Source organism: Schistocerca americana, chromosome 4 (assembly GCF_021461395.2).
Source record: "Schistocerca americana isolate TAMUIC-IGC-003095 chromosome 4, iqSchAmer2.1, whole genome shotgun sequence".
NCBI lineage: Eukaryota > Metazoa > Arthropoda > Insecta > Orthoptera > Acrididae > Schistocerca > Schistocerca americana.
The window spans coordinates 454,883,113-454,910,362 of NC_060122.1; the positions used below are offsets into that span (position 1 = coordinate 454,883,113).

The 27,250-nt window shown below is 37.6% G+C and overlaps 1 protein-coding gene across 1 annotated transcript in view; it reads right to left on the reverse strand.

Annotated features, from left to right (window-relative positions):
- LOC124613051 (hexokinase type 2-like) overlaps positions 1 to 27,250 on the reverse strand; it is a 139,448-nt gene that overhangs the window by 17,700 nt on the left and 94,498 nt on the right. Inside the window, exons 7-8 of the mRNA XM_047141627.1 lie at positions 18,076 to 18,231; positions 9,742 to 10,018 (exon numbers count right to left, since the gene is read on the reverse strand). Coding sequence (XP_046997583.1) covers positions 9,742 to 10,018; positions 18,076 to 18,231 — 433 coding nt within the window. The remainder of the gene's footprint in view (positions 1 to 9,741; positions 10,019 to 18,075; positions 18,232 to 27,250) is intronic.

Here is a 27,250-nt window from a genome sequence, read left to right on the forward strand (position 1 = left end):
TCTCCTTTCATCAATTAATTTCAATATCTCTTCTGTTACCCAAGGATGTCTATTAGCCCTAGTCTTTTTTCCTATTTGATCCTCTGTTACCTTCACTATTTCATCTCTCAAAGCTACCCATTCTTCTTGTGCTGTATTTCTTTCCCCCATTCCTGTCAATTGTTCCCTAATGCTCTCCCTAAAGCTCTCTACAACCTCTGGTTCTTTCAGTTTATTCAGGTTCAATCTCCTCAAAAATTCCCACCTTTTTGCAGTTTCTTCAGTTTTAATCTACTGTTCATAACCAATAGATTGTGGTCAGAGTCCACATCTGCCTCTGGAAATGTCTTACAATTTAAAACCTGGTTCCTGCATCTCTGTCTTACCCTTATATAATCTATTTGACACCTTCTAGTATCTCCAGGCTTCTTTCATGATTCTTGAACTAACTGTTAGATATGATTAAGTTATGCTCTGTGCAAAATTCCACCAGGCAGCTTCCTCTTTCATTTCTTCCCCCCAATCCATATTCACCTACTATGTTTCCTTGTCTCCCTTTTCCTACTATCAAATCCCAGCCACCCATGACTATTAAATTTTCGTCTCCCTTCACTATCTGAATAATTTCTTTTACCTCTTCATACATTTCATCAATTTCTTTGTCATCTGCGGAGCTAGTTGGCATATAAACTTGTACTACCGTAGCAGGCGTGGGCTTTGTGTCTATCTTAGCCACAATAATGCATTCACTATGCTGTTTGTAGTAGCTTACCCACATTCCCATTTTCCTATTCATTATTAAACCTATCCTGCATTACTCCTATTCGATTTTGTATTTATAACCCTGTATTCACATGACCAAAAGTCTTGTTCCTCCTGCCACCGAATTTCACTAATTCCCACTATATCTAATTTTAACCTACCCATTTCAGTTTTTAAATTTTCTAACCTACCTGCCTGATTAAGGGATCTGACATTCCATGCTCAGATCTGTAGAATGCCAGTTTTCTTTCTCCTGATAACAACGTCTTCCTGAGTAGTCCCCACAGGAGATACAAATGGGGGACTATTTTACCTCTGGAATATTTTACCCAAGAGGACACCAACATCATTTATCCATACAGTAAAGCTGCATGCCCTCGGGAAAAATTACGGCCGTAGTTTCCCCTCGGTTTCAGCTGTTCACAGTACCAGCACAGCAAGGCTGTTTTGGTTAGTGTTACAAGGCCAGATCAGTCAATCATCCAGACTGTTGCCCCTGCAACTACTGAAAAGGCTCTGCCCCTCTTTAGGAAACATACATTTGTCTAGCTTCTCAACAGATACCCCTCCATTGTGGTTGCACCTATGGTATGGATACCTGTATCGCTGAGGCACAGAAGCCTCCCCACCAACAGAAAGGTCCATGGTTCATGAGGGGGTCACATTGCCTATGGTTCAAAAATTTCTGATCATAAGATTTTGTGTCGGTATTCCAATTCATCATGGCCTTATAGTACTATTATTGCCTTACATGATGACAGGCAATCACACCTCTCTGCATGAATGATACAGTGACTTCTGGGGGGGGGGGGGGGGGGGGGGGGGGGGGGGAACCACAACGTAGTTGAAAGCTCACAAAATTACACTAGCTTCTGCTCTTTTTTGAACTTTAGTTTTATGAGTTAAAAAGCTTAATGAAATGGCAAATTATTTTGTGAATAGCTCTAAATTGCCAACTGAATCCTTCTGTATTGTAATAATCACTTAATTTTCATTGAATTTATTTGTCTGTGAAAGGACTTTCAAAATTGTGATTGTGACAAAACCTAAGAATATTGTTTTTATATTTGCAGATCTTTGTAATGTAAATAGGTTTTCCTCCTTTTCCCATACATCATTAACAGGAATTTGTATTTCAGTGGTTAAACGATGTTCCGAACAACATATTACAAGTATGGTAAATTACAGTACTTTGTAGAATATAAATAATGGAAGGGGTAAATGTAACAACTCAACATACTGCTGAAAGACTGAATGGACAATTAGCACATAAAAAATATTGATAACATTATTAGCTTTCAGATAGATCCTTCTTCAGATGAAACAGAATACACATAGACACAATTTAATACTACTGCTATCAGTCCAGACAACTTGCCCTTAAACTCTTCTACTGAAATATAGGCCATAACTTGGAAAACGCCACCCGCCAAACCAATTTTTACTCAGTAATTCACAAAATAATTCATCTACGTCACTGTTAACCCACTCACAGTGCTGTTCAATGGGTCTGATAATAATGCCTCAAGTTAAAACAGCTTCACAATAGGTATGGTCTATTGTTGAACCAATTCTTGTCAAGTCAGTAACAACACAGAAACCTTAATATCCATCAGTAATGGTTCCTATTCCACTCACTATCACAACATGATGATCTTCTAACAAATTCTTTCGCAAAGCTAATACGTGTAATACACTCACCTAGCTTGCTTAAGCTTGTGACTGGTACTTATTATCTAATTCATTCTGCAGGAGCTGATCCATATCTCTTTCACTGTTGTTACCTAACAGCAGGATTTCCTTCCTCTCACCTATTTTTCAGAAGCTTGAAGCTTAAAGAGAATCTCTTTTATCTCTATGATTCTCCTCACCTTAACCTTTATTCTCTTTAGTGCCACGCAGCATAGCCTCCTGTTCTTTTATTTCACTGTCCAGTGCAAATATCATTATATAGCAGTACAATAAGAGAATCTCATTTAGTTCACCATTTCTCATACAACTACATTCTCCCCAATGAAACTATTTGCCATATCAACTGCATAGCATCACAGAGTCAGTTTTACTTGTTATGGCTCATGTATTTTATGTTCATGTTTTTTATAAACAATAATAATAGCTGGTTCAATCAACACAATTAAGTTTTGATATATTTCAGATAAAAATAGACACCTGAGTTACATGGGTGATTCACTCTTCAGCTTACAGTTTTTTTTCATCACCTGTCACAGTATTATGCTGGGAAGCATTGGTGACTCATATACTGCAAACAAGAACCTATTAGGTTATTGTTCTACTGATCTCTGACAATTTGGAATCTATTTTGCTCACGTTATACACTAGTGCAAAGAGCCATGAATAATCATGGAGGTACAAGCATGGCTGATGTCACATTGCTAAGCCCGCTATTAACTCTCCACCCGTAATCTATTTGAATGAGATTGTATTTTATAGTATTTTTGTCACTGATAACTGCGTGGAACCATATCGTGTGTACACAGGCTGATTCAGGAGGAAAGGCAAATGCTTTGTTCTACTGGCATTAATAATATTTGCTCTGGACACGGAAATAAATGGATGGGAGGAAAAATTAGAGCCTTTAAGGCTTTACTAAGTGTCACTAGAGAGAAAAAAGAGTAAGGTGCAGAGTAGTGTAGCAATAAATGGTTTTTTTTTCTTTTTTTTTTTTGGGTTGGTGGTTGTGGGAGATAAGAGGAAAGAAACTAATACAATCACCCCCTCAAAGTATGAATCTTTCCTTCTGACTCACCCTGTATTGTCAAATCAAGAGATTTCCTTCGGTGGCCTTGCTGTCTTCTCTCCAATACAATGAAAGTACCATAAATTTTCCATTTTTTTCAAATAGTGGTGAACGATGCTTTGTGAAACACCAAACACCACGGAAGCTTTAAATTGTACCACATTACACTGCAAGAAATTAAGCAATAATTAAATTTTTTATGAATACCCCTTGTGTTACTCCCTGCTCAAGTCGGTTGGGGCCAACCTCACCGATCATCTTCCATATGCAGTATGGTCACTTAAAAAACCTGCTCCCCCACTGAAAGCAGTTTGTAACCTGATAACCATTTTGAATTTAACAGAAAAATTCAGTGATATAGCCTACTAGCTATGGACCATAGAACATAAACACATCACTAAATCTGATGACATGTCTTATGATGAAGCATGACTTGCGAGTGAATTAAACTGAATTTTTCAGTTAATGGATACTTCTCACTGAATATACACACATCAAAAATGTTTTGCATCACCCCGGTTCCCAGAACTCCTGAAGATAGATGTTGACTGTGGATACTGTATCAAAGACACAGTCCCTTTGAGTGTTCAGAGATGTCACTAAACCCACCCAAAGATGTAAACAACCATGCATGAGCAGTGCTTATTAGATGGAGGGGGTCCAACAGCCGATCAATTCCAGTGATTCCACCAGGAAGAAGGTACACAGCTCATGTTGTCTTTAGTTCAACCATGCCTAGACAGTCAATATTGTGGTTTGATTGCATCTGCATTGTTACTTTGTGCCAGGAAGGGCTCTCAACAAGGGAAGTGTGCAGGCGTATCGGAATGAACCAAAGCGAGGTAGTTCAGACATGGAGAAAATACAGAGAGATGCCTCGCTCAGGCCGCCCAAGGGCTACTACTACAGTGGATGACCGCTACCTAGGGATTATGGCTCGGAGGAACCCTAACAGCAATGCCACCATGTTGAATACACTTTTCGTGCAGCCACAGGATGTCATGTTATGACTCAAACTGTGCACAACAGACTGCGTGATGTGGAACTTCGTACCCCACATCCATGGCGAGGACCATCTTTGCAACCACGACACCATGCAGCATGGTAAAAATGGGCCCAACAACATGCCGAATGGACTTCTCAGTATTGGCATCACATTCTCTTCACTGATGAGTGTTGCATATGACTTCAACTAGACAATTGTAAGAGATGTGTTTGGAGGCAACCCCCTCAGGCTGAATGCCTTAGACACACTGTCCAGAGAGTGCAGCAAGGGGGCGGTTCCTTGCTGTTTTAGAGTGGCATTATGAGGAGCCAATGTATGCCGCTAGTGGTCATGGAAGGCACCATAACGGCTGTACAATACGTGAATGCCATCCTCTGACCGATAGTACAACCATATCGGCAGCATATTGGCGAGGCATTAGTCTTCATGGACAACAATTTGTGCCCCCATAGTGCACATCTTGTGAATGACTTCCTTCAGGATAATGACATTGCCCAACTAGAGTGGTCAGCATGTTCTCCAGACATGAACTTTATCAAACATGCCTCGGATAGATTGAAAAGGGCTGTATATGGATGATGCGACCCACCAACCACTCTGAGGGATCTACGTCGAATCGCCATTGAGGAGTGGGACAATCTGGACCATCAGTGCCTTGATGAACTTGTGGATAGTATGCCACGATGAAGCGAAACATGGATCCATTGCTTCAAGACAGACAGAAGGACAAAAACTTTTGCCAGAACATGGCTACATTGGTGCAAAATGACGCTGATAAATCATCAGAATGGAAGGTAGTACACAACAAGCGTCAAACAATCAGCACTAAAACTTCGTCTACAGCAAATGTTTCGAGGTTCAAGAATGTAAACAATTTTGATGTACTTTGTTCTAGTAATAGTCTCACAGAAAGTGAAAACCATCGTAAGAAGAGTGTACCGATAAACTATAGGAAAAAGGTTAGGTTTGATCTTCCAAAGCCACAACGTTCAGTTAACAGCAATGAAAGTGGCAGTGGTGTGATCCAGTCTGCTGTGAGTGAAACATCAACAAATCATTTTCACATTTTCACTGATAGTCATGGTAGAGGCAGGGCTGATATAGTGACAGGCAGTTTTAATGCTGCCAATGTCTGTGGAATTGTGAAGCCAGGTGCTAAACTTCAAGAAGTTGTAGCGGGGTGTAAGCCTGAAAAAGTGAAAAACAAGTGTGTGATCTTAATAGGTGGCTCAAACAACATTGCCTGCAACGAAGGGAATGATGTCATACAGTCGCTCAGGAAGAAAATATCGGCGCTTCATCAGTCTAAGGTATTTGTTGTGAACATTCCAGAGAGACATGACTTAATTCCACAGTCCTGTGTAAATGAGGCTATCTCACAAACGAACTCTAAGTTAGCAAAGTTGTGTAAGCGTTTTAAAAATACTCGTGTTGTAGATATAAGCAGTTTTGGACGAGAATTATTTACAAGACACGGTATGCACCTGAACAGATCAGGAAAAAAAGCATTAGGTACCCTTTTAAAAACAAAAATATTGGAAGAAGTCCACAAATGTACCCCAAAGTTGGAACCAATCGCACTTAAATGGCTCCAGCCATCAAGTCAGACTCGGCTTCAAACTCAAATGTTTCAGGAAATTGTTAGTAATGAATGTACTGTGTCTGTAGCTACAGATAATTTTTTAGGCAAAAGTTTACATCTGTCTCTAATTCCAAAGAAATGACGATTTTTCACTAAAATGTGGGAGGACTTGGTAATAAAGTAAATGACATTACTGTTCTGTTAGAGGAACCACAAGGAATAAAAGATACCGATGTATTATGTTTTAGTGAACATCATGTGAAAGATATTGAAAGGTTACAGCTAAGTGGTTACTGTCAGGCAGCGCATTACTCTAGAACCATCATGGAAAAAGGTGGAGTGGTAATTTATGTAAAAAACAACATATCTTACAATGCATTAGATTTAAAGAGCCATTGTATAGAGCAACAAATTGAAGTATGTGGTGTTGAGATTACTGTAAATGACTTCACGGCTGTAGTGTTAGCATTGTATAGATCTCCCTCAGGGAATTTGAATGTATTTCTTAAGCACTTAGATTCTTTACTATCCATACTGTACTCAAAGTCCAAGGACTTGATAATTACTGGTGACTTTAATGTTGATTTCCTAAATGAGAGCAATAGTAAAGCTGATTTAGTACATTTAATGGAGTCTTATAATCTGATGGCAATAGTAGATTTCCCAACTAGGGTTACTGTTAACAGTAAAAGTCTGATAGATAATATATTTATAGATAAGTCTAAATGCAATGAGATCACTGTGCATCCAATCCTTGGCCTTTCTGATCATGGTGGTCAATTGCTTAGGCTCAATTACATCAGTGTGTGCAACAGTTCCGAGCAATCTTGGAAATCTTTTAGGATAATAAATGAACGGGGCCTTAAAAAATTCAATGATAGCCTAAAAGAGATAGATTGGAGCCCAGTTTATAGGGAAACAGATGTAAACAAAAAGTACAATTCATTTTTAAATGAATTCATGTCTGTATTTGAGTCCATCTTTCCCAAAAAAGTAGTTAGAAATAGTCATATAGGCAATGCCAAGAAGTCTTGGATCACTACAGGGATAATAACATCTTGTAGAACAAAGAGGATGTTATAAAGTTCTCTCAGGACTTGTAATAATCCAAACTTTACTGTAGCATTCTCAAGAAGGTTATAAATAAATCTAAAAGTATGTGCATAAAATCAGAAATTGAAAGCTCAGAAAATAAAATTAAAACTATATGGAATGTAATAAAGAGGGAAACTTGCAGGACAACAGGGAACATGTCTCAGGTAGAGATTAAAACAGGGGACAGTATCATAAAGAAACCTGAGTTGGTTGCAGAAATATTTAATAACCACTTTTTGAGAGCAGCAGAGAAGACAGGCTGTAATGGTTCTATGGAAGAATCATTGTCCCTCCTACAGAAAGCTGTTAGCAACAGAATCCCACAGTTATCCTTACCTCCAGTTACTGTAAGCGAAGTCATAAGAGTAATTAGATCATTAAAAAATAAAAATTCTGCTGGTGTGGACAATATTTCTAGTAAAATACTGAAACACTGTTATAAATTTGTTAGTCCCATCTTATGCAACATATACAATGCATCCCTACAAGATGGGATTGTCCCTGACAGATTTAAGTTGGCTGTAGTGATTCCTCTCTTTAAAAAAGGTGATAGAAGCATTGTTACAAACTATCACCCAATATCCCTATTAACTACCTTCTCGAAAATTCTAGAAAAACTCATGCACAGGAGGATTGTAGACCATCTCAACTTCCACAGTTTCTTAAGCAAAAATCAGTTTGGTTTTCGTGCCGGTCTTTGTACTGAACAGGCAATATTCCCTTTCAGCAACCAAGTTTTGGAAGCCATTAACAAAAAAATGTCTCCAGTGGGTATTTTTTGTGATCTTACGAAAGCCTTTGACTGTGTAAACCACCAAATTCTTTGGAAAAAGGCAGAATACTATGGTTTAGGTGGTACTGTTGGCTTGTGGCTACAATCATATCTACAGGATCGGAAGCAGACTGTAATGCTAAATGGCTCTTCTGGAGAACCTGCCTCGTCTGAATGGGGCACGATAACATGTGGTGTGCCTCAAGGCTCCGTTTTGGGCCCACTGCTTTTCCTCATCTTTATTAATGATCTTCCTCTTTGTTCTGAGACAAACAGCGAATTTACCCTGTTTGCCGATGATACCACAATTCTAATTCGATTTGATTGATCATGATCTTGAACAAGCTACAAATACTGTTTTTAATGACATCTTAAATTGGTTCTCCTCAAATGATCTCTCACTCAATGCAGATAAAACTCATTATATGAGGTTCCATACATCACAAAGTAATCCCGATGAAATTAACATAAAATGTAGAGATCCACCAAAACAGAAAGTTGAAGATACAAAATTCCTGGGTGCTTACATAGACAGTAAATGTAATTGGTCAGTTCACATTCTTCATCTATGTAAAAAACTTAGCTCGGCAACATTTGCATTATGGGTAATTTCTTCAGTGGCTGAAGTTGACACTATTAAGGTTGCCTACTTTGGCTACTTCCACTCATTGATGTCATATGCTATCATATTCTGGGGGAACCAACCACTTGCAAAAAAAGTTTTCACCATCCAAAAAAAAGCAATCAGAATAATGTGTGGGGTCCATCAAAGACACTCTTGCAGGCACTTGTTTCGGAAGATAGGTATCCTAACAACTGCCTCACAGTATATTTTTTCCTTGCTGACCTTTGTGTGCAAAAATTATTCCATCTACCAAGACAACAGTAAATTCCATGGTTATAACACCAGAAACAAAGACAATCTACATTTCGAAATGAAACGTCTCACTCTGGTACAAAAAGGAGTTTACTACTCCAGCATTAAGCTGTTCAATGCTTTACCACTACATATCAAATGTGTTCATACAGAACTGCCAAAATTTAAACAAGTTCTCAAAGATTACCTGACAGAGAAATCTTATTACACTGTGGATGAATATCTGAAAGAAAATGTATACCATCACTAAACTTATTGTGTCTAGAAGTATTTCAATTGATTTTATTGTGCATTTGGGCATTAGCACACTTTTTGTAACAACAGATTGGCTGTACATGTATTTACTCTTGTAGGCCTAATATCTGATTTAACTTTGTGCTCTTATCTTTAACCTTTATTTGAAACTCCTTTTTCTGTTAAATGGTTGTTACGTTATCTAGCTGACATTGTATCTGTTACTGTATTTATAGTATGTCTTACTTAAAATATGTACCATTTGCCATTGAATTGCCCTTGTATTTATTGTAAGTTTAAATTGAAACCTGTACAATTTGACACGTTCCATATCCTTGTGATTGACTCAGTATCTGGATCTACGGAACAAGAAATAAATAAATAAATACAGGCATGCATCAATGCAAGAGGATGTGCTACTGGGTATTAGAGGTGTGTACAGAAATCTGGACCAGCACCTCTGAAGGTCTTTCTGTATGGTGGTACAACATCCAATGTGTGGTTTTCATGAGCAATAAAAATGGCAGAATTGATGTTTATGCTGATTTCTATTCCAATTTTCTGTACAGGTTCCAGAGGAACTGAAGTGAAGCAAAACTTTTTTTGGTGTGTGTGTGTGTGTGTGTGTGTGTGTGTGTGTGTGTGTGTGTTTGTGTGTAAAATTGGCTGTACTTACTTTAATCCCTGGCTTCACTAATTGTGAAATTTTTCTTGTCATTAGGTCTGCAAACCCAGGGTGAAATCGATAGAGTGAACCATCAATGCCAATAGTTGCTTGTTCAAAACCCATTTTATTAAGTAATGTAGCCATTGAAGCAGAGACCATGACACCAGCTCTTGAAGAAACAGCTTCACACATATGTCTGAAGTCTACAAAATCTTGTTCAGTTGCATGTGGAAGACCAAGCTCATTCATTATTCTCTTAACATTTGTGTAAGAACCTGGTTTATCACTGTAAAATATAAATAAAAAGTTTGATGTAATTTCCACAATTTATAGCTCACAGCTATCAATACTGAACATGATGTAATTTCCACAATTTATAGCTCACAGCTATCAATACTGAACACTTCACTACGCTGAAATATTAAAGCTATTAATTGTGTCAAGAGAAGATAATATTTTTGTGCCCACTAGTATAGATTCTTACAATAAGGTTAAAGTTAACACAAAAATTTATAAAGACTTTTGGGTCTGTAAAAAATTCTTTTCATTTGAACTGAACAGACAGGGTAAAGAGCAAAATTGTAAATAAAAAGATAAATCTATCTACGTTGCATGCAATAAGTAACAAACAATTTACAGGATGAAATAACTGCCATGTTTGAGATTAACACAATTAAAACATCAAGAATGCACTGATCAGGAAAAGGAAGAAATCATATTGGAAAATAAGTCTCACAGAACCCTACCCTCACCCTCACTACAGGTGGAATCTTTTTCATCCTTGATTCTGAGTTTTGTGATATAATCAAACATGAGAAACTTTCTGAAACCACAAATACCATTTATAAGACCAAAAGTTCATATAAAACTATGTTAAACAAAATGTATCATTCATGCAGAACTATTATTATATGTAATTAGGATGATTGTTTTAATAAGAAAAATCTGTAAAATTATTTTTACTAAGTTTCACTAACTATGTATCAATTGACCAAAACAATGTCTTTCACTATGATGTAAGTCATTTAAACCTCTTTGCCTCAAATGTAAGCTTTGGACCACTTCTTGTTGGCCCTTGGTGAGAAGAGTGGTTGTATGACAGACTGTTGGAAAGACAGATGTAAAAAGTAGTAATGTTTAGTTGCGGAAATGTTAATCATGTGGAACCTTACATGAGACATATCTTGTGAATCAGCTGCATATGAATTTATGACTACAGAAATTTCAATGAGAAAATTGTTTTATGTGAATTTAAAAAATTGCCAACTTAACAAACCTGGTTATAGTATATTTCTTTGTACAGCCAAATCTGGAGAGTGAAGTCATAACCTGAAAAGAAGACAATGAGACTAACTTCAAGGCAATCATCTAAGCAAAAAACTGTATTTTAGTAAAGTGAACATGCCCTTCTGTGACACTTTATTGAGAATAATGACAGAAGTCCATTCAGTGGAAGTGTCACTGTATAGAAGTTATTGAAGTGGTTGTTGTAGTAGACTGCCCTTCCTTTCCTCTTTCCCCAACCTATACATCTCTCCCCTCAAAGGAAGAAACTATTAGTTCCAAAAGCTAGGAAATGTATCGCTTTTACTTTTGTATGTGTGTATTGGCAATACAATACACTTCATATCATGAAAGTAAATGCTGGCCAGCATTTCACTCTTGTAATATATTAGTTTATTTGATTAATTTTTCTTTTGGTATGTGTGATGGATTATCTATGGTAGCTAGGTGCACAAGAAATTATGGGACACTGCAATGTGATCACTGAAAAATACTTCACAAAAAGGAGTGAATCTCAAGATCATACCATATTGTGAGAAGTTATTTATTATGAAATCTTGTTGTCATACAGGACAATCAGTTCAAACACATACAATTTCAAGTCAGTGAAACTGAACTAAATAACAAGCTAAAAAAGCATGAAACTGTAAATTTGGAAAGAAGCTCTTCCAAAATAATGCCAGATCTTATCAAAGGCAACTGTTATGCCTTTCATGAAATGAATTGTCTCCTTTTCCATACCTATCAGCCCTGTAACCCTCTTAGCTGTCACCTTGTAGCCTGCTGGATAGAAGATCTTTTATGTTGAGGTGCATATTAAAGGACTGCTGAAAAAGTTCTTCTTAATTAACATGACATTCATGGTACACTGAAGTTGGTAAAAACATGGCAAAAGTTCACAGACCTTTAAGAAATAAAATGATGTTAGCAACCAATTAAAAGCAAAAAAATTATTGTTGGTATTCTGTCCTGGACATTCCATTGTTTGATTTCAACCCATCAAACATAATAACAGCAGATACATCTACTGCTACTGAAAATACAGCAACAGGAAATGGTATTGCTGCTAAGCTAGTTAATCACTGTTCACCATATTTTACAGTAACATCCCTGTTTTTACTTTAATATTAAATCTGAAAACAAAAAAATGAAGGAAACTAATATTTTCAAATTTCAACGTGCCTCTGATACGCATCTGCTGGAGGTATTTTTGGTACCAATTTACCATTGACATCAGTTTTGAATTTCGTGAGTAGTGTGGTACAACAGTGAAAAGATAGACATGAGAGCTAACACACAAAGACGCAGGATGTCTATGACGTTCCATTTGTCATCAGAGTCCCCTCAGTCACTACCAACAGTGACCTGAAGTCATATCTGATGGCTCCCCATGCCATGATGTCAGGAGTGGCACTCCAAACCATTGAAGGAATGGCACCTCTTCCTAGCTCACTGCCATGCTCACCAATAATGGTCATCTGGGGCAGTGCACAATGATACTGTTCATCAGCATTATGTGCTTCAAAGTCATGGCACCATCCCACACACAGTCATTTGTGTTGTGGTGTTAGTGGAAGCCTACCAATGGGATATTAATTCCCTATCCCAAATGCTGCTAGTCTCTGATCAATGGTGCAGGATGACAGAATAATGCATGGTGTCTGTTATTGTTCTCAAATGGCAGGTGCAGATTTAAAGAGGTTACGATGTGCTTGGTGCACTATACAGCAATCCTGCCTCATGGAGGTCAGGTGTGGGTGACTGTAACACTGACAATGAGTATGCCTGCCATCATATTCCCTTGCAGTCCTACATTGGGCCACAGTGATATCCAAATGTCTCAAATCTGTCTTAAGTAAGACAAGTTCAATAAGTGACTATTTCTGGTTTTGTGTATATGCACATCACATCTCATGTTGAATTTTTCCAGATTTTCTCTGGCATCTATCAAACAGTTATGCTGAGGCATTTAAAACAGATTCTGCAGTACTCTATGGCTGGCAATCCTACTAAACTCTGATTGTATCTTCTGCCATTTGAAAATACATTTAACTCCTGGGGAATTGCCTGGAGCAATATCCCATACTGCAGACGAAAATGGAAGGAAGCAAAATACAGCTGGAGCACCAACTGTTTGCTCACATTGTTCCTTAATATATACAATAAAAAAAGTACACAAGTTAGTTTGCTGCACAGATAGTTTGTGTGTTCTTCCCAAGAAAGTTTGTGGCCTATGAACAGTCCAAGTAGTTTTACTGTTTTATTTTCATTTTTGGTTACCTTCAGATAAAAATTATTTGTTCTGTTTTTGTTTTGTTTGTGCACAGCTGATTGGCATGACACCAGAAATTAGAAATTTGCATCATTTCTCTGTTGTTAGTGTACACTTTGTTAATTCTCGTCCGCAGCTCGTGGTCGTGCGGTAGCGTTCTCGCTTCTCATGCCCGGGTTCCCGGGTTCGATTCCTGGCGGGGTCAGGGATTTTCTCTGCCTCGTGATGACTGGGTATTGTGTGATGTCCTTAGGTTAGTTAGGTTTAAGTAGTTTTACGTTCTAGGGGACTGATGACCATAGATGTTAAGTCCCATAGTGCTCAGAGCCATTTGAACCATTTTTTTGTTAATTCTCACCTGTGGATATGAATATCATGTCATCAGCATGTAGTATGTTCTTACATGGCATGTAATTTGAAAAGTCATTAATGTAAAACAAGAAAGGCCCAAGAACAGAAGTTTGGATTGGTGCTCTTTTTAGCTGAAGTATTGCCACTCTATGCTTACTTGCACATACTAGCTGTAACCTATTACTTAAATAAGATTTGAATAAACTGAGAGATCTATTTTCTGTGCCATAATATTCTAGCTTTTGATGATTATGTCATGTGACACTGAGTCAAATGCTTTGCTCAAATCAATAAGTGTTCAAGACATAGATAGCCATTTTTCATACCCTTCATCAACATTATTCACTAAAGCTTCAACTGTTTTTCAGTTAGTAGATGAGATGCGAATGTGAATTGTAGGTCATTAAAAATTTTGTTGCTTTCAAAGTAGCTGTATATCTGTTTATGCATACAATTTTCTATTATCTTGGATATGATTAGTACTATTTAAATGGGTCTGTAGTTATTTGGGAGATTTTTAGCACCTTTTTTATGCATAGGCAATGTAACTGTGGCCTTAACACACTCTGAGAAAATTTCTTTTATGAATGTCATTTAAAGTGATTTGTATCCACATAAATTTCTCGCTGCTTTATTTTACAGGAGTTAGCAGTGATTCTGTACCTAATGTGGATTAATTGAGTGGAGTGGTAGTACTGGCAATATTTACAAAATATTCATTGAGTGAATCACAGTCAATGGATGATGTTTTCTTTATTGATATTATTAATTACCCCTTTTGATGACATTTCATGCTGCTTTATAGTTAATTCTGGAATTTAAAATGTACTCATCATTTGCACACACTTAGAATATTTTATCTCAGATCTGTAGAGTATCTCATATTTATGTAATTTTCCTTGTTCCAATCACTTTTATGAGACTCGTCTTTTAGAATTAATAGTAATATCCTCAGTTGTGGAGTGTAGCTCTTGCTGGTATGATGTTGCTTACCTATGATATCAATACGATACCATTTGGTTTCAGTGGGGCACATCTTTTCTATTACGCGCTTAATCTCTGTCAGGAAATTGCAAAAGCATTTGTCAATACTTTTGTTATCATCCATTATATGAGACCAATCCATTTCTTTAACTGGTCTATCATATTGTTTACACTGTCTTCTCTTGGTAGTCTGTATGTCATTTCTCTTCCTCCAGTATTGAGAGCTGAAGCCATAGCCCTGCAGTACCTGATATTCCTAATTCTATTACATAACGTACAACAGAATGTGTATATTACTAATTATGTCACCAAGACATGAATTCAATATGATGGTCTTTTCATTTAGCCAATAGTAGTTCAATGACTTCAAAGAATTAACCATATGAGTCACATTTTTTTCTTTTTGTCCTTATGTCTGTGTTAATATCACCTACAATTATAAATTTATGCTGTTTATATTTAGATAAATGCAATATTAAAGTATTATTTTTTCTGTAAATACCATTTGATCAGAGCCTGGAGTTCAATAAACTGAGACTGTTACAATTTTTTGTGTGCACATTACCATATCAGCTACTTCAAATATGCCTTCAAGGTTATTCTGCGAAGGTCTATGACTGAGTAATGTGAATCAAGATTACTTTTGATGTAGATTTATACCCTGCCATGTGACATGCTTTTTCTGCAATAGCTTTTCACCAGCAAATATCCAAGTAGAACACATAGGTCCATTTCAGACTCTTTTTCCCAGTGTTAATTGATACACAAAACACTGCAATTAATTTTATCAAGTTAGTATTGCAGTACATTGACTTTACCTATAAGAGATTGTACATTTATGTGAAGAAGGAGAATACTGTTACTAGCACAGAAAGGTATTTTAATTTCACTGGGTCTTGCATGTTCACTCATTTCCACTAGGTAATTCAGATGCTCACCATGTTCAATGTGCAGAGTTTTCTCTAGTTGACTAATATTTACCACATTGCACTTTGCATAAGTAGAACATAGTTTTTTGATTTTAACATTGTGGTTTTTTCATCTAAATTATCTGCATTACTTTCCACATATTTCAAGATGATAGCTATGTATGTTTTGAATAATTTGTCATTTTTAGTGGTAGATCGCTGTCTTACATCAAGTACTGTAAAGTAGTGAACCCAGTCACACACCTGCCCCACCCTCACCCCCAAAACTCCACCCCCCACCATTTTACAATCTCCCTCTGATTAGATCCATATATGCTACCTGTTTTTTGATGTGAGAAGAGGAGGCAGTAATGCACCTCTCCTGATTCCCAGTTCCTAACATAAATATACACCTCACAACTGTTAGTACTCTTGAGACTGATTAAGAAAATGGCTGATCATGTTCCACAGGACCATTCTTGCATATTATATGGTCAATCACATTTTACTTTTAAAATGTTAATGATTTGAGAAAAATGCCTTCACATGCAAAAATTCTCTAAAATATGTGAACAGAAGAGCTCAAAATACAGAGATAAACACTACTAACCACAGCCCTCAGTCTCAACATGAAATAACAGTCTTGTAAGCGCTTTTCATATACATGATTAATGCTTTCTTCCCAATTAAAGTCTGAGTCAATATGGTTTCTCAGAAGCTTGATACTTTTACTTTCTGCTCCATTTGACAAAATTAAAAGAAGTTGTTGAATTTTGTTTGGATTTTGATGGACTTAATTGGTTGCAAACCAATTCAGTTCAAAATTAAGTGATCCCTGCATTACGTTATTATGAAGTGTGATGTTTTGTAGGGTATGCAAGGTTATATGATTAGTATAATGAAGACAACCCTGTCACAGTTGCTTTTTAGGTCATGAATAGCTGTTTGTTCCATAGTTGTGATGTTGAACTCACAGAAAAGAATTTGTGGAAGCAAGAAGGGAGACGAGGAGTTCACAAGCTACCAGGGGTGGTTGGGTGGGAAGGGGGGCAGATAGGATGTTGGTCTGCAGATCAGATGTTCATAAGGTGGAATACCAGATGCTGTTGTGACAGAATAAAATTATCTTGTGAAAGGAATGGAGGTGGTTGAGTGTGTGTGTTCAGAGCTTACTGGTGCCCAATGCCGAGGTTATCAGTGGAGGAGGAGGGGAGGGGGGGGGCGAGTTGAATAGGGTCAATGCTTGGGCAGGGTATTTACACAGTACTACAATTGTGAAGGCTAGGATTTGAAGGAATTGGAAAAGGTGAATAAAAGGTGGGATGGTGACCACTGGTAAGGTAATGTTTCCTAGATGGTGTACGGAGAGCAAGATAGGTTTTCAGAAACAGCATTTGTAACGGATTTGGGCTAGGCAAAGAAACAAGGTTCTGAGTCGGCAGAGGTAGAAAGAGGAAAAGTACTTACTTGGTATTGTAGAAATCAAACAGGGAAAGAAAGTACATCAAAAATAAAAAATAAACTAGTAGGGTAAACAATTATTGAAAGAAGTGTTTGCTTTTTCAATAAATGTATAAGAGATTCAGACTGGTAATAAGGTGAAGAGAACAGTGAAGAAGGGTGAGTGAATGGATTTGCAGATGTGCAGTAAGGAAGACACATACAAGTTTTTAATCATGTGTATGGATCTGAGAAGCTAGAGTTAGCTGCAATACTTAAGGGTGTGTTGGACATTGTACAACCCCTGGAAAACAAAGTAAGACCTTATAGGTGAAAATAAATAGAAGAAAACTGTAAAGAGGAAACAGCATACAGGCCCAAAATTACTCACTGAACCTTACCTTAACCAGTTTCAGCCACCCTCCAACAGTAATCATCCCTCCTTTCCACCCCGCTACCTCCTAGTCACATTTGAGAAATTCCTCATCTCCAACATGGCTTCATACTCCTCTTCAAATCCCTTCCCTGTGAATAAAACATGACAGCCATGCAACAGCCAGCTAATTACTGCCTAAAACCCAATCCTGACCTTAACATACTTCCTGCTAACAAGAACTCCACCCATGTGGTCATGAATCATACATGGCTGCGAGTCTCAGCCAGCACTCTGTCATCTCTGCTCACAAACCTTACTACAGTGATCTCATTGTAGAAGTCTAACAAGATCTCTAACAAGCCCTCTAAACATTAAGACTATCCCAGAGTCTGTCATCTAGAACCATGAACCTTCTCATTCACATTGTTAGCGTGTCCTTTGCCTCATTTCATATGCCTGGAGGCTTTTATTCATGATAAGATATTTTGAACAAATTGAATGAATGAATAAATGAATGACTGATATGTCCTGAAAACTTCTCATTTTTTTTCAGTTGCTAATCAATTATGAAAGCAACATATGATGCATGAAATAACAACACTCAAAAATGTTAATTTTTATAGCAATTATAAAATTATCTTTGGTGTTCAAAAATATGGAAAATTTGCTTTTAATGGCAACTTAATACAAGAAAAGAAACAATTTAAATTAAAAAAGACTATAAATACCTTTCTATTTCAGATACATATTTAGTGAAGAAACCCCCTCGCTTTTGAAATGCATCAGAACCTTTTCCACCCAGGATGGCATTCATTTTAATAGCTTTCTCAGCTATCAGTCGAACTATTTCTCCCATATACATTCCTGATATCATCTTCTCATGCCTGTAACAAGTAAAACATATTATGTGGGTTAAAACAACAATGAATATATGGTACAAAATAAAAGTTATGAGAGATGTGTATGATCATCAATGAGAACATTGTTCCCATTTCTCTACCACGGAACATGAATGCCCATTGACGTGAAGGATATGTACTTCATTACAACTTATAGAACACACTTTAGAGATATGGGGAAATCATTTAATTGATTCCTTGTGCAAATATAAGTGAAAACTGCTGCTTGAAGTGTATTTTGAAAAGAGCCAGTTATGATAGACTGATAATTTGAAATAAGTATTAGATACTACTCTGATGCTATCTATAGTATAGAACAATAAAAAGATGGTCACATGAATCAATTTCCTGTTGCTCTGGTTGGTGGCCTTGTCAGGATATGCTATGTTCCAAGAAAATACTTCCTTGACATATTCAGCCTGGAGCAAACATAGGGCAGTAGTGACATTTTTACGCTATGTGAGATCTGCATCTGTTACAGTATGTACGATACATGGTGCAGACTATGTCCATATTATTGCAGAGCATGTACACCATGATATGTTTCCCAATGAACATATCATTTTCTAGAAGCACTATCACACAAGTCACAATGTGAGAATTATGCTACGATAGTTGGAGGAGCTTAATAATAAATACCAGTTAAAATTTTGACTTCCAAAATCAAAGTTGTCTTAATAGAAGAAGAAAGAAACAGAAGAAGCAAGAGAATGAAGAGGTATTGGGAAGAAAGAAGACATGCAAAACAAGCCACACATGATCCGGAAGTATCCTAAGAAGCAGAAGAAATACCAGTTAATATCAGTAATGTCAAGAAACACTTGAAATATCAGTAAAAAGCAGTCATGAGCACACAAACTAATGTTCATAGCCTATTGCGACTTGAAAATATGTAAATTTGATACTTAGTGTTGAATGAATTAAACTAAATAGAACCACTTGTAAAATCTATGGCATGATATATTACAACTGTGCTCTTTGATAAAGTTAAATCAGCAAGCTCCCATCATTATCAACACTCCATCTTTCACAGGTGAAAATTGGTGACCCATCATACAATCCTCCTAACAATCTGTCACCATTTTTCCTGATCTTCTGCATCTTGGTATACCTGGCCTCATGTTTGGTGTGTCTTCTCCTTTATCTGACCTGTCCATCAACTCGATGGTCTTCCCTTCAATTTTCTCCCTTTGACTTTGCCTTGGATGGAAATCTTTTACAAGAGATCCTCCTGTTGTCAAATTATGAGACCAAAGGACTGCAAGATTCACTGGAAACATATACTGGAGAACTTTTTGTCCACCCTGAGTTCTTGAAGGATTGATTTTTTGGTCCACTTGTCCATCCATGATATTCTCAGCAACCTCCTATTTGTCCACATCTCAAAGTATCATTTCTTTTGTGATCCTCTTCAGTTACTGCCCATGTCTCAGTGCTGTAAATGAAAACTGGAAACACCAGAGATTTCAGCACTTTCAATTTAATAAGTCTGGTTAGGGTTCGTTCTTTCCAAATAATTATCAGCTTTGATACAGCATCACTACCCAAAACAACCTTACATCTTATTTCCTGCACAGAGCCACCATCTTTCTGAACTACTGAGCCCAGGTAGACAGAATGATCAACTGCTTCATATTCTGATAGTACATCAGTGGCTGGTAGTGACTCCCCTTTGTCAGTTATCATGATTTTGGTCTTTTTCTTATTAACTGACAATCCAAGTTTCTTGCTTTCATAACTTTATCCATAGTTTTTTCATTTCCACTTGTCATTCTGTGCACTGTGTGGTGTCACCAGCAAATCTTAAATGATTGATTCTTCATCCAACTCCGATCCCACCAGTCCAGCCATAAAGACTTTTTCTCGTAACATATTCTCCTTAGATGTTAAATAGAACCGGAGACAGAATGAACCCCTGTCTAACTCTTTTACATGGTTCAAAAGGACTTGAAATAGTTTTATCTGCTTTGATTGCTGTCTTACTATCAGGGTAGAGATTTCTGATAAGGATATTAAGATGATCAGGAATGCCCATTCCTGCTAGTACGTTCCACAATTCCTCCCATCAAACACAGTCAAAATCCTTGCTATAGTCCAAGAAACAAAGGACTGATGGGGGTATGGAATTATCTCCATTTTTCAATTAGGTGTCTGACATTGAGAATCTGCTCTCATCTTCCTTCATCGTGCACAAATCCAGCTTTCTTTGGTGGTATTTCTTTATGTAAGTATGTTTTCAGGTGTTCACGGATAACATTTAGAAGAATCTTGCTGGTATATGAAATTAATAAATGGTTCTATAGTGTTCACAACACTATGCATTTCCCTTCTTATTAAACAGAATTATTACTGACATGGTCCAGTCTTCTATACCTGTTCCATTATTCCATGTGCTGTTACATATTTCATGCACGATTTTCAAACCAAAATCTCCAGATGCCTTGATCATTTTGGCATTAATAAGGTCAATTCCAGGTGCTTTGTTATTTTTTCAATGTAGCTATAGCTTTTGGGACTTCTTCTTTTAAGATATTAGGTTCATTCTCTGATGGAACATTTACGTGACCAATTTTTTATCAGCTACCATGTGAAGGTCAATAATTATTTAGGTTTTCAGTGTAGATTTAAATGTTCACACCACTATAAATCATTCTTTTCAGTAGTTCTTACATAACTGGCTGTTAGCACTGACTACTGATTTATTTTAGATGAGGTAGTAATAAAATATTTGCTGTATAAGCTGTTCTTGATGCATTTGTTGCATTAATTCTCTACGAAAATCTAAGCATCTGATGATAGTCATCACTGTCTTCGACAGTCAGCTGGTTTCTTGACAAAAGCATTGGTGCTTAGTGTTGAAAGCTCATATATTCTTAGAGAACTAATGTGACAAGTACACTGAGAACAGTTGGTACAAGAAGTCCATCATGAAAGACATGGAAATGAATTCACCTATAAAAAGATCAGTACACAGAGTGTATGAAAGCTTCTATTGACATACCTTAGCAAAAGATATTGAAGAGAACAACAAAAATTATAGTCTTATATTAAAGTAACAAGTAGCTCAAAGGCTTCTATCCAGTCACTTGCCTATCAGTCTGCTCTGGCAATATAAGACACCAAAAGGAAGGCTGCAGTTTTAAATTTCACATTTAAGAAATCATTTACACAGGAGAATCATGCATACATACTGTAGTTTGACTGTCACAGAGACTCCAGTATGCAGGACACAGTAATAAACACCCCTGGTGTAGAGAAGCAATTGACACAGTTGAAAACAAATAAGTCACCAAGCCACAGGTTCAGATGGAATCTCAATTTGGTTTAACAGAGAGTACTCTGTGACATTGCCCCTGAGCTTGCATTTATCATGGATCTCTTGCTCAAAGGGAAGTCCCATGTGACTGTAAAGAAGTGTAAGTAACTCCATTATTTTATTTATATGTCACATTCCATAGGACTAAATATAGTAGAAAACCCCACAGGCATGGAACGTTTTAGTAGATGAAATTACAAGATAAAAGTAACAACAGATAAAAACAAAATGTTTATGAACCCAAAAAAAGTCAATCCATAAGTTTAAACAATGGAAAATTCAGGATGGAATATAACAACATTAGAGAAGGAAGTTGCTACTCACCATATAGCGGAGATGCTGAGTCGTGATAGGCACAACAAAAAGATTCACACAGTTATAGCTTTCAGCCATTAAGGCCATTGTCAGCAATTGACACACATACACACATGCACACACACACTTGCACAAACGCAACTTGCACACACGTCTGCAGCCTCAGATAATTGAAACCACACTGCGAGCAGCAGCATCAGTACATGATGGGAGTGGCGACTGGGTGGGAGGGTAAGGAGGAGGCTGGGGTGGGGAGGGGGATGGATAGTATGGTGGGGGTGGTGGGCACTGGTGCTGCTGTTTGCAGTGTGGTTTCAGTTATCTGAGACTGCAGACATGTGTGCAAGTTACGTTTGTGTGAGTGTGTGTGTTTGTGTGTCTATTGCTGACAAAGGCCTTAATGGCTGAAAGCTATAATTGTGTGAATCTTTTTGTTGTGCCTATCGTGACTCAGCATTTCTCCTATAAGGTGAGTAGCAGCTTTCCTTCTCTAATCCATAAGTTTAAGTAAACGCAATCAACAATACAAGAAGAATCAGTTTAATTTTTTAAGGAATTCCTTGACAGAATAGAAGCAGTGACCCAAAACTCTTCAGTTTTGATTTGGAAGTGTGCGGATTAATGCTAAGATTTTTGAATTTGAGTGGTAGCTTATTTAAAATGGATGCAGTATTATACTGCACACTTTTCTGCATAAGAGTTAAGGAAGTCCGATCTAAATGCAGGTTTGATTTCTGCTGAGTATTAACTGAGTGAAAGCTGCTTATTCTTGGGAACAAGCTATTATTGTTAGCAAGAAATGACAGTAAGAAATATATATATTGAGAGGCCAATGACAAAATACCCAGACCTGTGAACAGGGGTCGACAAGAGGTTCGTGAACTTACACCATATATTGCCTGAACCGCCTGTTTCTGAGCCAAAAGTATCCTTTTAGAGTGAGAAGAGTTACCCCAAAATATAATACCACATGACATAAGTGAATGAAAATAAGCAAAGTAGACAAATTTTCATGTCAAAAAATTGCAGCATTAAGTCTTTGAACAAGATCCTGAATGTGGGCTTTCCATGACAGCTTACTATCTATCTGAACACCTAGAAATTTGAACTGTTCAGTTTCACTAATCATGTGTCCATTCTGTGAAATTAAAACATTGAGTTTTGTTGAATTGTGTGTTAGAAAGTGTAAAAACTGAGTCTTACTGTGATTTAGTGTTAGTTTATTTTCTACAAGCCATGAAGTTATGTCATGAACTGCTCTATTTGAAACCGAGCCATCATTGCACACATCCTTTACTACCAAGCTAGTGTAATCAGCAAATAGAAATATTTTAGAGTTACTCATAACACTAGAGGGCATATCATTTATATAAATAAGGAACAGGAGTGGCCCAAACACTGATCTTTCGGGCACCCCCCACTTGACCGTACCCCACTCAGACCCCACATCATAGCCATTCTCAACACTGTGAATAATGACCTTTTGCTGTCTGTTGCTAAAGTAAGAGGTGAATCAATTGTGAGCTACTCCCCGTATTCCATAATTGTCCAACTTCTGGAGCAATATTTTGTGATCAACACAATCAGACACCTTAGTTAAATTAAAAAAAAATATGCCTATCATTCAAAACCTTTTGTTTAACCCATCCAGTACCTCACAGAAAAAAGAGAATGTAGCATTTTCAGTTGTTAAACGACTTCCAAAGCTGAACTGTACATTTGATAGCAAATTGTGTGATGTAACATTATCAATTATCCTTACATACACTGCCTTTTCAATAACTTTGGCAAACACAGATGTAGAAATAGGTCTAAAATTATCTACATTATCCCTTTCTCCGTTTTTATAAAGTGGCTTTACTACTGCATGCTTTAATTATTCAGGAAACTGACCATTGCTAAAGGAAAAATTACAAATATGGCTAAATACAGGGCTAACATGTGCAGCACAGTACTTTAATATTCTGCTAGGCACTCCATCATAACACTGAAAGTCCTTAGTCTTCAGTGATTTAATTATTGACTCAATCTCCCCCCTTGTCTGTATCACAGGGGCGTATTTCTAACATCAATCTTGGAAAGGCATTTGCCAAAAAAGTTTATGATTCCCTGTAGAAACTAAAATTTTAATTAATTCGCCAGCAATGCTCAGAAAATGATTGTTAAATACTATACATACATCTGATTTATCAGTAACATATATATTTTTACCACAAACTGACTTTATATCATTGACCTTGTGCTGTTAACCAGACACTTCCTTCACAACTGACCATATGGTTTTAATTTTATCCTGTGAATTAGCTGTTGGTATACCGCATACTATTTGCCTTCCGAATAACATTTTTAAGCACCTTACAGTACTGTTTGTAATGGGCTCCTGTAGCTTGATTGTGACTACTTCTAACATTTTTATATAATTCCCACTTTGTTCTACATGATATTCTTATCCCACTAGTCAGCCACCCGTGCTGCCTACTACTGCTAGTACCCCAATTAGAATGTTCTAATGGAAAGCAACTCTCAAAGAATATGAAAAATGTGTTAAGGAAAGCATTATATTTATCATCTATGCTATCGGTACTATAAACATCCTGCCACTCTTCTTCCTTGACAAGGTTTAAAAACCTCTCTATTGCTGTTGGATTAACTTTCTGACATAGTTTGAAATTATATGCGACATTTGTTTGACTACAAACGCCTTTTAGTGTTAAAATTTGTGCATCACGGCCTGAAACTCTATATTGCTGTTGTATTAACTTTCCTACATAGTTTGTAATTATATGTGACATTTGTTTGACTACAAAAGCCTTTTAGCGTTAAAAATTGTGCATCATGGTCTCAAAGGCACTTTTACTAACAGAATGCCCATCTAGTAATGAAGAATGAATAAAAATATTTTCTATGTCTGTGCTATTATCCCCTGCACCCTAGTTGGAAAACACAGTCTGCATCAGATCATATGAAGTCAGGAGATCAACCAACATCCTTTTTCTTGCACCATCATATACAAAATTTATACTGAAGTCACCACATATAACTAATTTCTGGTACTTCCTACAAAGTGAACCAAGAACCCTCTCTAGCTTGAGCAGAAATGCTCTTAAGTCAGAATTATGGGAATTATAACAACAACAATTAGAAGTTTAGTTTCAATAAATTCAAATACCCCTGCACAACATTCAAATACCTGTTCAGTGAAGAGCTGTGATACATAGAAAGAGTTAAAGAATGGACATACAAAATTACAGACCAATATCCTTAACATCAGTTTCGGTAGACTTCTTGAATGTCTCCTGAGTTTGAAAGTAACACATTTTCTTGAGACAGAAAATATTCTGTCCACAAATCATCATGGATTTAGAAAGCATCACACGTGCAAAACTCAATTTGCTCTTTTCTCAAATGATTTCTTGCAAATCATGGGTGAAGGGCTACAGACATTTTCCATATTTCCAGATTCCGGAAATCATTGACACGATGCCACCCTGCAGACCGTCAATGATCATCTGAGCTGGCCAGCAGATGTGTGAGTGGCTCAAACATTTTTTAAGTAATAGAACCAAGTACATTGTCCTGGACTGCAAATGTCCATTAAGTACAAGGATGTCATCAGGAGTGCCCAGGCAAGTATGGTAGGGCCACTTTTGTTCTCTGGTGGATAGGGTGAGCAGCAACTGGCATTACAAGAAAGGAAGCCCCCGAGTCAACTACTGCCAAGAAATTTTAGCCATCAATGAGATTTCCTGACATCTTGGTGACTGCCATCTATAGAGAATTTTCATCTGTGGCGGGCTCACCTCCATAAATGGTCGCCTTTCTTAGTTTTCCTGAATTTGGCAGCTAGACGAGCAGCTGCTATCACGAACAGCTGCTATCTCTGTAAGGCAGTGGGGAACAGCTATGGAGTGTTGGGGAGTGACCTTGTCCAGGGTATGACCATGAGCTTCATGCCACAGGTTTCCACTAATCGCCTGCAGTCAACTAGCATGAATAGAACTATTGTGATGGTTGACAACTGGGAGCATGGTAGCTGTCAAAAATTCATCTACTTTCCTTGAAGTAGCATACAATGTGTTGGCCCCAGAATGAATTCAGTGTGCAAGGTCTAAAATTACACTCATGTTCAGAAAAAACATCATCTCAAATGATTATATATATTCACAGGACATGTACATTATGACATTCTGCAGAAGTGATTAGCATTTGAACCATTTTGACCCACAGGTTCAAGGTCAACATCAATATCATGGCACAACATCACCTACTGGTAAACTGAGCCTACAGCTCTTGTTGTCACTATAAACTGGAGGTAATATTAGTGTGGCTTGAGCAGACATGCAGGATGCATCACAAATGTATGCACGTACCATCAGATCAGTGAGTTTGAAAGACACATTACTGGCATGAGAGAATGTAATGCATCCATCCAGGAAATTGCTGCTTGTGTAGGACAAAGCGTTTTGGCTGTGCAATGGGTGTGTGGAGAATAGTTCATGGAAGGCCACTGAACACGCAGCGATGGGTCAGGTTGCACCACCCGGACCACCCCGAGAAGATCAACACCTCATCCAAATGGCATTTCGGGACAGATCTGCATCCTCCTCAGCACTGGTGCAAGAGTGAAACAGTGTAACACATCATGCACTATCAGGGATGATAGTCCGTCACCATTTATTAAGGTATGGGTTGTGTGTGCGTCATTCATTTCTCTGCCTACCTTGATGAATGTGCAGAAACATATTAGATGCCAATGATGTGTGGAACAATGTCACTGAGGACAGGAATGCCATCAGATAATGTTTTTGGATGAATCCATGCCCTGTTTGTTTGAAAATGATGGCCGCATTTAGGTTCACCGCAGACAGGGAGACCAGCACCACAGTGACTACATTGACAAAAGATGTAGAGCACCATCTCAAGGTCTCCTTATGATGTGGGGCGCTATTGGATACAACCACAAATCACAACTGGTTATGTCCAGGGCATTATGACCAGTGTGACATCCTGTGACCTGCAGCCATACCCTTTCTGCACACCACCTGAGATGCCATTTTTAGTAAGACAGTGCACATGTTGCTGCACAAATGCATACATTCTTGGTGTCACAGGAGGTCAGCCTTTTACCCTGGCCTGCCAGATCACCAGATTTGTCACCAATCAAAAATGTGTAGGATATGGTGAAATGACAGGTGCAGCGCTGTGACCCAATGCCAACCACCACAGGTAAACTTAGGAATGCAACTTGACGCCATTTGCACCTCATCACATTGACATCATCACACATGGAACAAGTTATCAGAGCCTATGGTGGACCCTGTGCCTATGAGGCAACAGGACACATGATGAACCAAGGTGACTGAAATGCTGATC